This window comes from Notothenia rossii (genome assembly GCF_949606895.1).
Source record: "Notothenia rossii genome assembly, chromosome: 2".
Taxonomy (NCBI): Eukaryota; Metazoa; Chordata; class Actinopteri; order Perciformes; family Nototheniidae; genus Notothenia; species Notothenia rossii.
In genome coordinates this window covers 78,902,947-78,919,916 of record NC_136904.1, presented here as the reverse complement: position 1 = coordinate 78,919,916, position 16,970 = coordinate 78,902,947, and the positions used below count along the sequence as shown (strand labels likewise).

The 16,970-nt window shown below is 41.1% G+C and overlaps 3 protein-coding genes across 3 annotated transcripts; 1 reads left to right on the top strand and 2 right to left on the bottom strand.

Moving 5' to 3' along the window:
* The first annotated feature begins 362 nt into the window (after positions 1–362).
* galnt5 (polypeptide N-acetylgalactosaminyltransferase 5) lies at positions 363–9,032 on the top strand. The gene is made up of 10 exons (XM_079664969.1): positions 363–1,977; positions 2,064–2,230; positions 2,939–3,058; positions 4,367–4,502; positions 4,599–4,718; positions 4,800–4,917; positions 5,377–5,706; positions 5,978–6,058; positions 6,678–6,830; positions 7,822–9,032. Exons 1-10 carry the CDS (start codon positions 851–853, stop codon positions 7,957–7,959), a joined length of 2,490 nt encoding a protein of 829 aa, XP_079521095.1. The 5' UTR covers positions 363–850; the 3' UTR covers positions 7,960–9,032.
* Positions 8,389–10,342, bottom strand: ermn (ermin). Its single transcript, XM_079664970.1, has 2 exons — positions 9,560–10,342; positions 8,389–9,458 (listed from the first exon to the last, which is right to left on the bottom strand). Exons 1-2 carry the CDS (start codon positions 10,089–10,091, stop codon positions 9,070–9,072), a joined length of 921 nt encoding a protein of 306 aa, XP_079521096.1. The 5' UTR covers positions 10,092–10,342; the 3' UTR covers positions 8,389–9,069.
* Positions 10,343–11,466: 1,124 nt separating this feature from the next.
* Positions 11,467–14,966, bottom strand: cytip (cytohesin 1 interacting protein). The gene is made up of 8 exons (XM_079660345.1): positions 14,371–14,966; positions 14,000–14,049; positions 13,794–13,848; positions 13,563–13,665; positions 13,310–13,403; positions 13,118–13,184; positions 12,835–12,901; positions 11,467–12,647 (listed from the first exon to the last, which is right to left on the bottom strand). The coding sequence occupies exons 1-8, from the start codon at positions 14,533–14,535 to the stop codon at positions 12,187–12,189; spliced, it is 1,062 nt and encodes a 353-aa protein (XP_079516471.1). The 5' UTR covers positions 14,536–14,966; the 3' UTR covers positions 11,467–12,186.
* Between the last annotated feature and the right edge of the window lie 2,004 nt (positions 14,967–16,970).

Below are 16,970 nucleotides of genomic sequence, written 5' to 3'. Positions count from 1 at the left end.
CACACACACACACACACACACACACACACATATATATTTATATATATATTTATATAAATATATACAATTTCAGTTTCAAACAAGTATGAGAGCACTTTCATAATAACTACTATCAGGGCCTAGGTATAAAAGTCACGGCTCGCCACTGCGACCTAAAAAAGTTGTTTAGAAACATTAGCTAAATTATTTATTTATTTTACATCACTTTTTTGTGCTTTTTACTGTCCCCTGGAAACAGATTTTGTCGTGATGCATATTTTTCCATAATAGACTTCATGTTTCAACGATTGCAAGTTCCATGCTTTATTTTGAAGGCTTAACATGCACTTCCTGTGCCCTTGCAGCTCTCTCCTGCTGGCTTGTTGTTGGCTCCGTCTCGGCGGAGCCCTTTCCTGCCAATCTGTCCAATCACAGTTTACTGACAGTGGAAGTTGGTCTCCACGTCGTCCTCATACAAAACTGTGTCAGTTCAAAGCTGTTACGTGGAGATTCAGCGAAAAAGTCGACAACGTTAGTGAAGTTTCTGTGAGTTACGACGAAGCGATACAAACTAAAGTAATATGTTATCCCCCTGCGGTTGAAGGTGACCAGAGCGATACGGTATGGGAAATTAACATTTATACTTATATATATCTTTGTGCTGGGCTATGGGTGTCAGACACTTCTGTATTCCTATATGACAACACCGACTACTTCTGCTACTCACTGTCATATTTCTAGCATGCCACGCAGGCAGCTAACTTCTCCAAAGAAAGAAAAACCTCGCCTACAACTGAGAAGTGGCCTTAACAGTATGATACTTTGACATTCTTCACATTTTCACCTGGATTTCCACTTTTAAACACCCAAAATGATGAAGATTAGGAGATATTTAAGGGGGAGTGGGAGGGTACTTGCATTTGTGTTCATTGCCTCTATTATTTGGCTAATGCTTGACATGGCTGTACTTCGCTTGTCAATGAACGATGTGAACAGTCAGCTGCTGAAGGAGCGAGTGATCAGAGAAAGGGAAGATTTTAAACAGTCCCGGGTGACACAGGTGGTCAGAAGGGGTTTTAAAAACCCAGTTCAGAGGGTGGACTTTGCTGTTACACATGCTGTTAAAGGACCACTCAATCCAAGCCTCAAACTAGCCAAAGTGTACAGACAGGGAGGCAAGAAACAAGATCCCATTTTGGAGGATAAAAAAAAGATAAACTCTCTACCTCACAGAGTAAATTATATGGCCAACATTGATCAGCAAAGAGATGTTGCTTCTGAACATAAAGAAGGAGGGGCTGTACAAAATGTCACACCGAAGCTGGGAGTTCCTGCAAATAAAAGAGCAGTAAACTTGGATTTGAATGTCAAGGAAGTCAAGAAAAGTAGAGAAGCAGTTGTCTCTGATAAAGTGACATTACCTGTAGTAGTGCTTAAAATAACCCAAGCTCCTCCAGGTGTTCAGGAAGCAAAACATGGACCACTACCAACCTCAAAGAAGGGACCCATTAAAGCTGAGGGTGTTGTACAAAAAGCTTTGGACAAAATTGAAACAAAGACAGACGAAGTAGTCAAGGACAAATCTTTGACTAAGACTGGAGCGAAAGTGAGTGAGCTTAAGAACAAAGAGGCCCACCCTGTTGAAACAACATCTAAACCAGTGAACAAGGAGGTCAAAGGAAAGGAGGAGAAACAGGTCAGGACGATCGCCAAGACTGACCTGAAGGCAGCGAAACCTACAATCAAGCTCCAAGCAGGAGAGGGCTCCAAGGATAACTCCAGTGCTGTCAGAAAACCAGGTGTGCACAAAATGCTCTCTCTGGACATGACTAACGCTCCCAGAGATGTTAACGCAATGGGCCAGTTTGGTCTGGCAGCACTGGCCTCCAGTTACGAAGATATAGAGGTAAAGAAGAGATGGAACGAAGGGCATTTTAATGTCTTCCTGAGCGACAAGATCCCAGTGGACCGAGCCATCCCCGACACCAGGCCTGATATGTGAGTCTACTTCTGCACCGCTTCAATGTGCTCTGACCCCCAAGCTGTTGTTTTTGATTCATTATTTATTCGTGCTGTGTTTCCAGGTGTGCACAGAATCTGGTCCATGATGACTTGCCTTCCACCAGTGTGATTTTCTGTTTTGTGGATGAAGTGTGGTCCACACTCCTCCGCTCTGTTCACAGTGTGTTAAACAGATCTCCACCACACCTCCTCAAAGAGATCATTCTGGTGGATGACTTCAGCACCAAAGGTAATAATGTACTTACTGTTTCAGGGGTAGGGCATGTTACGTTTGGTGGGTCTCCTCTTATAAAAAAACAATGCAAAAATTGGCATTCGTAGGCGAAAATTGCTAATGACAAGCTGAGCCCTATGCTTTTATTATTAGAGGACACAATTGTTTGTTTAAAACCCAAAATGTGTAGGAAGTATAATATTAATAGTCATTTGAATTGGTCAAATAATTTAACCTAATTCTTCAGACTGTATTGAACATGCTTGCAGCTGCCCCTCCAAAAGTGTTCATGAAAAGGTTGCTGTGAACATCATCTTTGTAATTAGAATTATTTTTGAATTGAATTATTTTTGAATTTTGAATAAATACAAACATTTCTTAGTTTGAGAATGCACACAGGATGCAAGTCCACCAACATGTACACACACATCATAACTCTGGTGTTCTGGAGAATAGTTTTTTGATTTGTTTTTGGGCTATCTTATCATTACACAACACATATTTGAGCATTATCCATGAGATGTGGTTATTAAAGATAAAATAGTCAATTAAAATGTCAATGTGAAGTATATCAGAGTAAAAGTATCCACAGCTATTTCGAGAGAATTAGAACTACGCTTTTCTAACAAGAAATGTCATTTGTTTTAACGCTAGGTCATTTTTCAAGCTATATGAAAATGTTCCTGCTGTCAGTGTTCATATTTTTTTATTTTCTTCCGGCAGACTATCTGAGGGAGCAGCTAGACAAGTACATGGCTCAGTTTCCCAAAGTGCGGATTCTTCGTCTGAAGGAGCGTCAGGGTCTGATCAGGGCCAGGATCGCAGGAGCTGATATAGCCCAAGGTAACCAAAGCTTAGAACAGTGTCATACACTTATTCAATGTGGTATACATATGTGCATGTAGCAGGGGATCTGTCCCACATAAGAGAAAGATAGTAACAGAACTCACATGAATATGTCGAATCAGTTGGTCAGACTTGTAAATGTTAAACAGAACGACCAGTGTGTCCTTATCTCGGCTGTGTATTTTCAGCTCAAGAACTAAGCTAATCAGATAACAAGAAGCTTGTTATCCAAGGGCAAGTTTGAAAGTCTGAAATTGTAATTATGGTTTTAACATGAAATATTATTATCATAACCACTGTTGGGGAAATATTTTCCAAGGTCCATAACTTTAACCCAGTGTATCAGTTCAAACTATCCTCACTGAGCACACGCACTTGTAACCTTGGCTGCTGTGCTCTCAGTGTTCTGACTCCCTGTTCCTGCCTGTTGGCGTCAGCTGATTGAGGTGTTATGATTCTTTCTTGTTATGCAGCATGTTGATTAGTCTCTCTGAACTAGCTAAATACATGGGTCTGGGGTAGAGTTCTTCAGAATTGACGTGGCAACTCTACCGTGAAGTCAGAACCTCTGGCTCTTGGACTTGTGATGTGAATCCTCCGACCGAAGCTCCTATAATAAACCATCAGTGCTTGACATCAAAGCTCCTGCTCTTCCTGTGTCTCCTTCATGAGTCGGTGACTCCCACTGCATTGCTACACAGAAGTTTCCCCCACAACTACTTTCTGGGATTATAATAGTCATGTGGGCTTTGAATAATGTAACTTTAAATCCGCAACATGAACATCCATTTGGTGTAAAAGTTAAAAAGTAGTAAAACAACGCACATTAACAGTGTAATCTTCACTTTCTAGTTTGAATAACACTAATTGGGCGTTCATCTATGGTCTTGTGTGTTTCTGAAATGTCAGGTTGACGTTGGCAAAATTCATTTTAAATAAAGACAATGATTCAGAAAGTCTGTGGTCCAGTCTTTGGAACTTGTAAACCCAAACGGCTTGCAAGTATGTGCACTTGCTCTACATATTTAACTGTGTGGAATATTATTCATGGATAGTCTTGCAACAAATACAGAACTAAAACATTGAAGCAATACCATAAGTCACACTGAATTGCACTCCACATCATGTTCTTAAGTAGAAACACACGCTTTTTCCACATGCTGTGTTATGCACGTTACTTACATACTTGAGCAAGCAACTGGCTCTCAATTAACCTTTTGATAGGAGTCGTAACGGTTCACTGTCGCACATGTGGCTATTTGTTTAACTACACCAGGATGTTTGCTTTCTAACCCCTTACTATAGGCGAGGTCCTTACCTTCCTCGACTCCCACATTGAGTGTAACGTGGGCTGGCTGGAGCCGCTGCTGGAAAGAATCTACCTGGATCGTAAGAAGGTGCCCTGTCCGGTTATTGAAGTTGTCAGTGATAAGGACATGAGGTGACTCAACATTGCCATATCTCTCAAGCCATTAACATGATGTGATATTTGTTTTAAAGAGAATGTTATTTTGACATTGGAGCTTCTGTTCCTCAGTTATATGCTGGTTGACAACTTCCAAAGAGGTGTTTTCAAATGGCCTTTGGTGTTTGGCTGGAGTGCATTACCAGAGGAGTACATTAAGAAGAATAACATGAGCATCTCCGATCCCATCAGGTACCTAAAACAGTCAATTTGAATATTCACATTCTATTATTAGTTCAACTTGATTAACATTTATTTAATTTTATCCTACAGATGTCCCGTTATGGCTGGAGGCCTTTTCTCCATAGACAAGAAATACTTCTATGAGCTCGGCACCTATGATCCCGGACTGGATGTGTGGGGTGGGGAAAACATGGAGATTTCATTTAAGGTATTTTATTTTATTTATTTTGAATGTGTAAAACAATAATACAAAAATGTAACTTGACAATTATTATACAACACAAAATGTATCAGTATCGTATTGATATACAAAAATATTACTGATTCTAAATTATGTATAAACCAATAATCTACTTAATTACACATCTGAAAAGGGGTGGGAAGAAGTTTACACTTATTTAATCCCACCCCTTCTACCAAAAACTAAATTACTAACATATACTGTATATACATATATTATTTTCTTTTTTTTTCTTAAAGAAATACATTTATTATTGAAAAACACAAAACAACAAATAAATAAACAGATAAATAAACAAACAAATAAGCTATATTTAGCTTTATTTATTAGCCAAGGTATGTCATTCTTTTAATTTCATACACAAATATTGGCCACAGGTGTTTGGAAGCTTCACTCACATGCTGCCTTATCCTACCATTTGAACAGATCTGGATGTGTGGAGGGGAGATCGAGATCATCCCCTGCTCTCGAGTGGGACACATCTTCCGAGGACAGAATCCTTACAAGTTCCCGAAAGACCGGCAGAAGACGGTGGAGCGTAACCTGGCCAGGGTGGCAGAGGTCTGGCTGGATGAGTACAAGGACCTCTTCTACGGCCACGGCTACCACCACCTGCTGGATAAAAAGAGCACCAACATCGGCGATCTCACCGAGCAGATCGAGCTGAGGAAGAAGCTCCAGTGTAAGAGCTTCAAGTGGTACCTGGACAACGTGTTTCCAGATATGAACGCTCCTTTAGCCAAAGCTGAAGGCCTGGTATGTAGAGGAATACACTTTGTTCACATTAACATTTCTTTAAAAGGAAAGCTTGTTATACTTTCCCTCCCTTAAGCTATTGTTGGCTCTGGATCCAAACAGAGACTATGATTGTTCTCTTTGGAACAAACAATAGCTTTCTGTCAGGATTCATCGAAAGAAACGAGAACAAGGCTCATTGTCATACCCAATTCAAATGATTGAAGAAATGTTTGCAGTGCTGGTGTTTCACTTCTGTGTTGTTTTATTTTAATCTAATTTCTCCTTGTAGGTCTTTAATCAGGGCTTGAGAAAATGCCTCAATATGCAGCAAGGCTCTCTGTCATTTGATAAATGTGATCTCAGCAAGCAGGTGGGTGTGCTTTTTTTATTCTTTATTTTTATTTTGATGTAACCTTTATTTTACCAGAAATACTCCCCTTCAGATCCAGACTTTCTCAAGCATCAGACTTGAAACAAATGGCACATTACCTCCAACTATGAACTAGAAGTGTTCAGTTATAGCACATGTGCATTCACTTGTCAAATAGAGCTTAAATGCTTAAACAAATATTTAGTTTAAGATAGTTCTGTAGCTCACATGCAAGTGCAACAAATGTTAAGAGCACAGAAGACATTGCAGGTTTTAAATGTTTATTTTACTAATGTTTTAAGTGCAAAAAAAAGCAAAAGTGTTATAGTGTTTCAGAGGAAAGTATGCGGTGATTGTGCAATCATGGCCTCTTGCCTGTGGTAATTATGGGGGGCGTAGAACAAAAATATCCAGGAATAAACCTGGATCAGGACAATCAGAGTCCAAGACAGGACCCAAGCCACGATAAACAAGGGAGGAGTCCCAGCCAGACCAGGCCTCTCTACGTGGTCTTTTGGGGTTCACAGCAGAACACTGAGCTGCCCTTCAAAAATCTTCAATTTTTCATGGAGCCTAATTACATCCTTGTCCCTCCTCTCTCTTTCTCTCTGGTATTTAGAGTCAGCACTTTAATTACACCTGGACGAGGCACATACGGCAGCAAGATCTATGTCTCGCTCCCCAAGGCAAGGGCAGCAGCTTCGCTTTACAATTATGTGACAACGACAAGCCTGAGCATCGCTGGTTCCACAAATCATCCAACTCCGCTCTGGTAGGTCGACTCTGGGTATGCCTTTGTGTTTTGAACTACTTCTTTCTCTTTCTTTACTTTATTTCAAACAACATGACTGGCTTGCTTTATGAAGTTGGTTTCAGTTTGGTATAAGTGTGAGACTGACCATTGAATCAGAATCAGAATACCTTTATTAGCCCCACAGAGGGGAAATTTGCAGCGTTACAGCAGGAAAGAGCCACAGACAGCTTAGTGTTGCATATCTTACATGCGTTAAAAACTAAGTTATAATATAATAAACAATATGCTAAAAAAGTAATAAGTTATAATATAATAAACAATATGCTAAAAAAAAAAAAAAGTTACATAATTTTCAAAAATACAGATCAAAAACAAATCAAATCTACAAATCAAATCCTGTAGCAGTTCTTAGGATTTAGCAGCCCGGTATATACTACAGTTATTAAAGATGGCATATGTATATAAAGTATATATTGCACATAAAGCACATATTGCACATAGTGTGACGGTATTTAACAGCAGCAAGTTACACAATCTACAAAATACAAGATACATACCTTGTAACAGTAACAAGGGTTTAGCAGGGTCCGACCAAGCAAGGAGGCAGAGGCAGAACGTCCAAATACAACCCGGTGTGGGCATTTATTCAAATCATGGGCACATGATTCACAGCCTCAATTGCTGTCCACCTGAACAGTCGGCAGCCACAAGGATCTCACACACACTACCCTGTCCACTGACAGGGAAAACAGAGCCTAAATACACACACACACTAATCAGGCCAATAAGACACAGGTGGGGGGGGGGAGGTGAACACATCACCAGCCACAGACAAAACGGGAGGGGGAACACTTTCAAACTAAACCACATGTGCAATATTACAAGCCCCGAAGCCATGAGTCCACAGTGACGAAGTTACCTTTGTCACAATAAGGGAAAGGGAATCAAAGATTGTTTGGAGGCTAAAGCTTCGCTCATTAATCATGTTTCCTGTTTTGTCTTTGTCAAGGCGGAGCACCTCATAGCAGAGTTTGTATCCAAACACATGTGCCTGGAGGCGGGGCCTCTGGGTGATACTCTTCGCCTAAATCCATGTGAAACCGGAAATGCCTTCCAGAAGTGGCAGTTCACACACTACCACGCTTAGTGATGAGACTGAACTGTGTCACACATGCACTATAGAGACCTTCAGTGGCCTACACTACAGTATGCAGCTCAGACTCAACACACCACTGTCCAGAGGAGGGAAGCGCTTTGGTGGCAGGAATCATCATGGACTGGCGTAGAGTTTTAAACTTGTGTGCCAGACGAAAGGCAGCATTTCCTCTCTGTTTTGGAACAATTTGAACCGGGGATTGTCAAAGGGATTCTGGTCAATGTCTGTGAACACTTTATATTAAGCACAACATATCTCACTACCAAAGATAAACAGTGCCTATCAGATGTCAGATGTACAAAGTGATTTTCATTCTCTTCATTTTGTGCTGGGACTAATTGCATGTAATATAGAATGTATTGAACATATCACATAATCTTTTCTTCATGTCATATACTTTTGTGTTTGACGAGGCACATGGGGTTCTTCTATGGTTTTTAATGCTGCATTCTTTTGGTGTGTTTTTTTTTTCTAAAAGCAGTCCATTGGTATGAATGTCTTCTTGTCACTAGAGGGAAGTGTTGGTTTAAAACACACAACAAGCCTGTGTTGTTATATCATGATTGTGCGGCCTCTTATCAAAAGCCTTAAACCAGATAATGATGGAAATGCATACAAATAAAAGAGATTTCTTTTTTGATTTAATAAGCTATATATTTTTATTTGTTTTTAATACAGTTGCCATTACTAAGACATGAAGTATGCATGATGTTTTGGTTAATCTCTTGTAAATTCTTACCCTAGAGGTTAAGATGCTAAAGTTTTAATACCAAACATTGTATAGTTATTATAGCGAGTAGGATTATAAAGCCCTGAGCGTCTTATTTAGTGTAATCCACTGCCCAAATACCTGCCTTACATAACAAGATGTTTCCCACATAAAACCATCAAATGAAAAGCGGAACATACAGATGTTTTTTAAGCATTGCTCTCAAATCAGATAATGCACAGCTGATATAAATAATGCTCTTCATTTGGAAATCTTGTGTGACCCTAAAGTTACATCAGAAATGTTAATGCTTTGTACAATTAGATGTTTCAAACAAATAAATATGTAAACTGTGTACCACATGGTAAAGATGCTCAATCAGTTAGATCTTCTTACAAATTCATCATCATATACTCAAACTCATCTATCTTCTCGCGGGTGTTTCCTCTGCGGATCTTGCGGTAGGACACGGTGCTGTATTTAGAGGAAGTGAGGTGGCTGAAGGATTTCTGGTCGCCGTCGCTGCTGCACGATTTCTTCGGCAGGGGCAGAGTGGAGTAGCCTGGACTGAGCTTTTGATGAAACCCCCCAGGGATGAGGAAGTTGCGCTCCTGCTCTGGCTCCACCTGAAGCGGCCTGTCACCTGATACCTGGAGATCAGCATTAGACATCTGCTTTGGGAGGTCTGCCTCCCCATTCAGCCTGTCATAGCCCCGCTCATTAGTGACAGCAGAGGGCTCAGGGTTTGGTGTGACTTCTTCTTTCTCAACTGGTAGATTCACTGAAAATAAAAGAGAGGGGAAAACTGTTTTGCATCTGTAAACAAAAACCGCCCTGTAAAGCAATCTATGTTACTGCACAATATAAATAAGTTACTCTTACCTTTTTCAGCTGGTGTGTTTTGTTCTTTTTGCATCTCTGCAATAGTGCACTTAGAAGATTCTCCACAGGCCCTCTCTGACTTCTCTGAGGTTAGATCAGACTCTGTTTGTGGATCTGACTGATCCATGGGTTGAGTTGTTACTGTTTGGCCCTCTTGGCGTTCCTCTTCTTGTTCATCCACGATGACGTGCTGATTCAATTCCTCCTTCAACTCTGAACTTTCTTTGTCAGTAATGTATTCTTCCCCTGGCTCTTCCTCAACATCTGCCACACTGTTGACAAGAGGCTTGCACCCGTTGGCACCAAAACCACAAGTTGTAATGTCCTGATGAACTTGGTCCTCGTCACTGTAAAACACAGAGTCATCTCCCTCCTCCATTAACCACACGTCTTTTCCCTCGGGTTCCTCCAGGGTCTGCAGGGCTTCACGAGTGATCCCACCGATGATCTCTAGTACCTGGGATGCAAGCATTTCTTCATCTACTGCCAGCCTGGGGGGCTTTGGAGGAATTGTGCTTGTCTCCATATCCATCCTTCTGTTCTACTTTTACCTATTGAAGATAATAAAGCTTCAATGCTCTTAGTTGTTCCTTTGAAGACTATTTGCGGAGGCAATTTTAAGCAACCACCAGACTTCTCATCGTAACACCGTTTGCTCCAGCAATCAAAGTATTTGACCAAAATACCTCCTTTCCTACATTCTCAGAGTGAAAACAGAATCCATGCTACGTCTCAGTCTCAGTGCAAGGTCCAGCGTGTGTGTGCTCTCTAGTGCTAGCACCATGTAATTCTGTGTGGGTGTTGCAACACTGAAGAACGAGGGTTTTGTTGGGGCCCCAACAAAGAATCCTTGTGTATTTGGCATCTGCATGAAGCGATTGTATTTATTCTTTGATAATCCCTGCTGGGTTGACCTCCTTCATTCTGTAACCTTTCAGTCTGGATTAACATTCTCCTATAGTTTTTCTTTACAGTGAAGCTTCACCTGAACGAACTGCACACGTGCTCCAGATAAGCCTTGTTAATGCCTTCATTCATAATTTCCTAAGGCACCTAAAAGGCTGAAATAACATTGTGAACACTTACATTTCGTGAAACAGGAAACATCAGCAGTACAAAGAGGTAACACTCTTTTTTATTTAAAAAATATATATATCAGAGGTTAAATAAAAGAGACGAAGTAAAGAAAAGACGTTTGTTGATTTTCCTGCATTAATTACGTCACAATCCCCACAATGTATCCTGTGACATTTTTGAGGGGTCCAACCCTTATGTTGGAAACAACAGGACTCAATAACCTAACTGTGTAAAGCTAGATCCACCTCAACAAGCAACACTAGTAAACGTTAAAAAAATAACTTCTCGTAAGTAGCTTGCTGGTCAAAGTTCTCTGTTACTTTTCGAATGATTATTTTTATTATATTTCTAAATGATTAGTCTCTCAGTTTAGCTGATGCATAACGTTTTTGTTTTTGTGAATATAGTAATCAAGTGCTGGAAAACGGTTAAATTCCTCATAATGTGATGATGCCCCTCTGTACCTCTCTCTGTCTCCATCTGTTTAGCAGGCAGGAAACCAAAGAAGTGACACTTATTACAGGAAATGTGTGAGGTGCTATTCTCAATTGTTGTAACTGTAACTTTACAGGCAATCAACAGTCCCCATAATAATACTTGTTTTATGTATATGAATAATCGATCTGCACTACCTGCATCATCAACAGAAATCTATAATGTAACTCACTCTGTAATGTGTTAAATACACTTCCTGTGGCAAGGGTAACTTCAGACAGTGTGCTTTGTCTGATCACTGACGGAAAAAACACTATACAGTGTTTAACTTCACACGTTTATTTTAAATTGCAAACAGACTTTATTGACTTGATACCAAAAAAGAAAGCACGACATTCTGTAAAAACGTACTTTATTGCTATTGAAAGTGAAACATACATATTTAAGCATATTCAGAAACAAGAAACAGTATTTCTGAACACCGAAAGTTAAAAAGAAATGTTGTGAACGAGCAGTTGTACCTCTTGTACCCACATCCTGTTATGAGCTGAGCAGACACCTATATGGAGTAGAGCTCTGGTTTTGGTTTTCAGCACCTGAATGTGACCGAAGTGCTGTTTACATGTGTATCAGACCTTAAATATACATGGTTCTCATGGGTTTTAGGTCACAGTAAACTCATGTTAAAGTACAAGGTGCTACATGAGTTCAGCTACTGCAGTTCAAACTTCTGATTAATGCAGCTTTTCATTCAAGCCAGTAGGATACACATCTCATCTATTTACATTACAATCTTGTATTCATACATTCACACAAAGGAAGAATATTTTCATAATGCTTTTGTGCAACCACAAGTCTAAGCCAAGCAGTGAGCCAGGCTCACCTTTAAGGCTCAGGACCCTCTTGGATCAACTTTGACATTGATAAATGCCAAGTGCCAAAATGTCAGTTATCTCTGAGTTCCCATGAAGGCGAAGACAGGTTTCTTTTAAGGGTTAACCAAACCTTGTGTGTGTGGAAACACTTCATTACAGTGTCTATCTCTTTCTTCAAAAAGAGCATGAGAAACCTTGTTAACCCTTAGTATCAAATAAACACAAGGAGCATGTGAGTCACTAAGAGTTTGTTCCAATCTCCTCCTCTTCCACTGATCGCTGGAGTCCAGGAATTAACTTCAGGATGTGTTTACGAACACTGGTTCTCCTGCTTTTACGGGGCAGGGTACCAAACAAGGAGGAGATCCTTGTTTCCTCCCAGGAAGGAGAGATGGAGCTGCTGCTGCTGCCGGCCAAGCTGGAGCTGCTGGAGCGTCCCAGGTGATGATGGTTGGAGCTTGTTGAAAACCTGCGGGAGCCGTCCTGTGAGGGGAAGTCTCTGGAGAAGAAGCAGCTGTCGTCTGTGGTGCTGGCTGCACTGCAGGGGCTTGGAGAGCACAGATCCCCAAACACACTGGCCTGGTCACTGTCTTCTGTCATCACGCTTCGGTAGCTACTGTCACTTGAAAAACGCCGGCGTTGAGTACTCAGACTCCCTGATGAGTCCATCGAGAGGTGGAGGCTGCTGTTGTTCAAGTTCCCTGAAAACACAACAGTGTTAGATAAAGCTGTAGCTGACGAGAAGTTTGCAACAGGAAGTTTGTCAGTGTTCATTTTTCAGGGGAACTCCTTTATCTCAGTTATCTGGAGTTCACACTTGAATGCACAACATTAACAGAAAGATGTGAGACAGGAAGTGCTGGGTGACGGCTGAACAAATCCTCTCACCTCGCATCAGACGTTTTTCCTGTAATGTAACGGCTTGTAGCTCCACCAATTTCTCACGTAGTGATTGCTGTGTGACCAGAAAAAAGATTGAGGTTTTAAGTCTGGTAAGAAACATTTTAGCCTATACATTCAAGGCTCAGTATGAGAGCCCACAATGGGTTTAGTTATGACATGTTTGAGTAAGCTGTTTAGCTGGGATTGGGTGGTTTAGTTTAGTCACTGAAATAAAACCACAAAGCTGCAGTATGTTAACAATAAACATGGGCGGGTCACAGATACACACCTTCAGCAGGTTCACCCTCTTCTCCAGCTCTATCTGCTTCACTACATTTCCACACACTGTCTCCATCCTGGAATCACATAAAAACACATGGTCATACACAATAGAAAAACCTCTGATATTTGTATTTCTGCACATTGGATTCATCCTCTGTTGTGCTTTGATGCACAGCCAATGTTTTCTTTTATCACTTACTTTAGACTGTTGGTTGATTCTTTGATCAGATCAAGTATGTGTTGATGAGATGATCCTTCAATGCTGACCCCATTGATGGTGACGATAATATCTCCTACAATGAACATGCAGAAAAAAGGAACTAATCATTTACAAGAAGAGGACATGGCTTTGCTTAGCATCTGTGCATCAGTGTGTGTAGGCGTTGACATACTAACTCTGTGTATGCATGGGAAGCCTGTGAAGGCCTGTTTAGAGGATGTGGGTGGTCTACCTGCGGTCAGGCCAGCACTCTCAGCAACGCTGTCCTCCTGCACTTTGAACACAAACGTGCACATCTCCACTGCAGAGCTGTCCTTCAGCTGCAGGCCATAGGTCTGCAACAAGGGAACATTAGTCACAAAAATGCTTTTCAAATAAACACATCAAAGAATCGGGCAGGTTTTAAAAAGCATGAGAGCATAAAATTATGTATTTAATCTTAAGGAGTATAAAATCTGATTACCTGAATTTCAAAACCAAATGTTTCATTGTCTTGTTTTTCAAGTTCGATCGTGGTCCTGTGCAAACAACAAAATGCAAATGAATATTTTAGGAACAACTCGTCATGTTTTGAATTTTCCATCAATGATTTGTTGTGAGGTTAAAAGTGAACCCCCCCCCCCCCCCCCCCCTTTACGATCTATTGCACCTCAGATTTGATATATTTACCTTTGTGGGTCAGAGTAATCAACCAAGGAGTTGGAGTGGGTTAGTTTTGTCTGCAAAAGGAGAAATGCAGAGTTCCTCTTTAAAACATTATAACAGATTAAAGTGTAAACCTCTCAGGAAACTAAAAAAGGTTGCTCAGTGTACGAAAATGTTGATCCTGCATTTCTAAATAACTCAAAAGATTACGATTGGTAAAAGGCTTTCTGCCAGTTGCAGAGAGATGCTATACTTTTGTTACACAGTTAAATCAGTGAACTGCTTTTCATTACGAACAATACTGCATAAGAGAAACGTCAGGTCTAATAAATGTTGTGTTTTATGTTTGATTTGCATTGCACAAGTGTGTGTTTACATCTGCTTTATTGTCTCACCTTGCTGACTCTGGGCAGGGAGCCTGTGATGTTCTGTTGTCGATCATTGTTTTCCCTCAGGGAGCGTCGGGACCACAGGGAGCATTTCTTCCTAGTATTATCCAGAATGTAATTCTCTTGGCTGCTCTGTCGTTGAAGTCCATTGAAATTCATAGTGCGCTGCATGGTAGAGTAGCCCTCAAAGCACCATCATGTCATGCAGCAGCAGCAGCTCTTCAGTGATCGTGTGGCCCTGCCCCGCTGAGCAGCTACAGGCACAATGTGTCAGAGCGGAAATCCACGTCATGTGAGGGTTGTGGTGGACCTGCATCTGCAGATCACAATCTCACATACCTTACTTTCTTTTCACCTCTTTCAACTTCTTTCTTGAGAAGGCATGGTCCGCTGTTTTGAAAAGCAAAGGAAGTTTTTTTTCTTCTTATAAATCCCCTTCGAATAGTCCCTTTCCTTTTTAGCAGTCTAAGCAATTTGATTTATGGTCTGTCAGAAATCAGCAATGCATGAGAAACTGCCACATCACGCTTGCAGCAGCACCTGCTTCCAGCCTCTCTCACTCTCAGTTCCTCAATGGGCTTAGCTTCGGCCTGAGTCCTGTGTTCTGCCAAGCAGGGAGACTTGTCTTATGAGGACAGACAAAAGGCTGATTTAGCTCGGGGCCACTGTCACGCTCCCCAAACAGAAAGCATGGGTCATTGGGCCGAAGGCATCAGACACGGTTGGTTCAAAAGGGAAATCACACACACAGGCCGCAGCCAGGGAGACAATGGTTGATGGGGTAAAGAAAACTGAACCAAAGTGCACAAACCTTCTCGCACTACCACACCCATGCCTACAAAAGGCACAGTGTTTAATCTGCAGGAAGAGAAGATCATCTTTCACTATGCACAAAAGCCACATGTCTAGGGACCAGTACTGTATGAACCCAGTTGAAATACTCCCTTGCAGCAGATTGCCCCACAGCCTTTCCCTCTGCCCCGCTGCCCCTCAGCAGACCGTCTGGAACACAGATACCACATTTCACCAGGACATTGCACATTTCCCGTCCACCATAAGATACGTTTTGTTGATAGCATGAACTCTCCTCCTGCTTGATGTGAGGACAACAGAAAACACTGGATTCATTATCATCGATGAGTCTTTTCTTCTTAAAACAACACACACATCCTATTCATATTGGCATATTGTGTTTGATAATAATGATCATATTTATTTGAATAGCACCTTTCATACAATAATTGCATTTTTAAGTGCTTCACAGTAGACGTGTTGTGCTTAAATGTATTCAAAAGCAGTCAGTGTTAATTAAAACAAGTGGTTCCAATGCAGTCAACTTGCAGTATGTTTAATATCTATTTGTTATAAACATTGTTTTATAATGTGGAAAAAATGAGAATACATTTTTTAGGTTAAAAACAGTTAAAGGTCCCATGTCATGGCCATTTCTGATCATAATTCCATTGTTGAGGTAATATACTAAAATAGATTTATATTGTGCAATTTTCCAAATTGACATTGGTTTCTCATACAGCATCTCTGTATAGTATGTGTATTCACTCTCTGTCCTAAACGGCTTGTTGGAGCCCCTGCCCCCCCTCCCTATGAGCCCAGTGGCCGTCTGCGAGACTGCGAGACTGCGAGACAGCGAGACAGCGAAACCCAGCCCAAAACCAGCCCGAACACACGCCTGGCTGGGAGTTTGTGTGTGTGCTCACACACCGACTCACAGCCTCGCCGCGTCTCGCCGTCTCAGGGAGGAGAAATCGGCGGAGCTGAGAAAAGATTGAGTGTGTGTGAGGAAGTCCGCGGATTGGTCCATTTGGACCAATCCACAGACTTAACCTAACGGCTCCGCGGACGTAACGTAACGGCTCCATGGATTGGTCCATTTGGACCAATGGGTTCATTTGGGTATGGGCACGTCACTGTACCCAGGAAGAAAACAATGGAAAAAGAGAAATCTCCAACGAGGCGTTCTGGGTATTTTCTGTGTTGGAGTTTTACTCGCTACAGGGTGTACTTTGAGGGTTTGTGACTTTGCAGACCGTTTACATGCATAAAAACATTCATAACACACAAGGGGACGGGTAATAACCGGAAAAGCATGACATGGGACCTTTAAAACTATAACCTCAAAGAAACCTTTAAACTATAAATATAATTTGGTAACATTTTCTATAATGACATCCTTTTCGCAGATAACGCTCCTGTGGGTAACACTGTGTGACCTTTCTACTTTGAGATAACAGTAAAATCCGTTGAAGCAACTCGCAGCGCAGTGCTCGGTGTTGACTCATCTGCAAAGTGCTGATGGTCTCAGTGTTACACTTTCTTTCCCTGCTCTATAACGGACACATTATGAACAGCTTACACAATCAAAGCAGTAGAACAGAGAGCGAGGATGAGTCACGTCATTTGAGGTAAAAGTATACGAAAGGACCTGTTTCAGATAAGGTGCTCTGGGAAATTCTTTCCTACGTGCAGTAATGTGCAAAGATCTGCACAATCTTTGCTTCAAAAAACTAGTGCAATGTGGAGACATTTTATACTGAAATATATATATTTGTATACTCAATCAAATATTTCTATTATGAAAAAAAGTA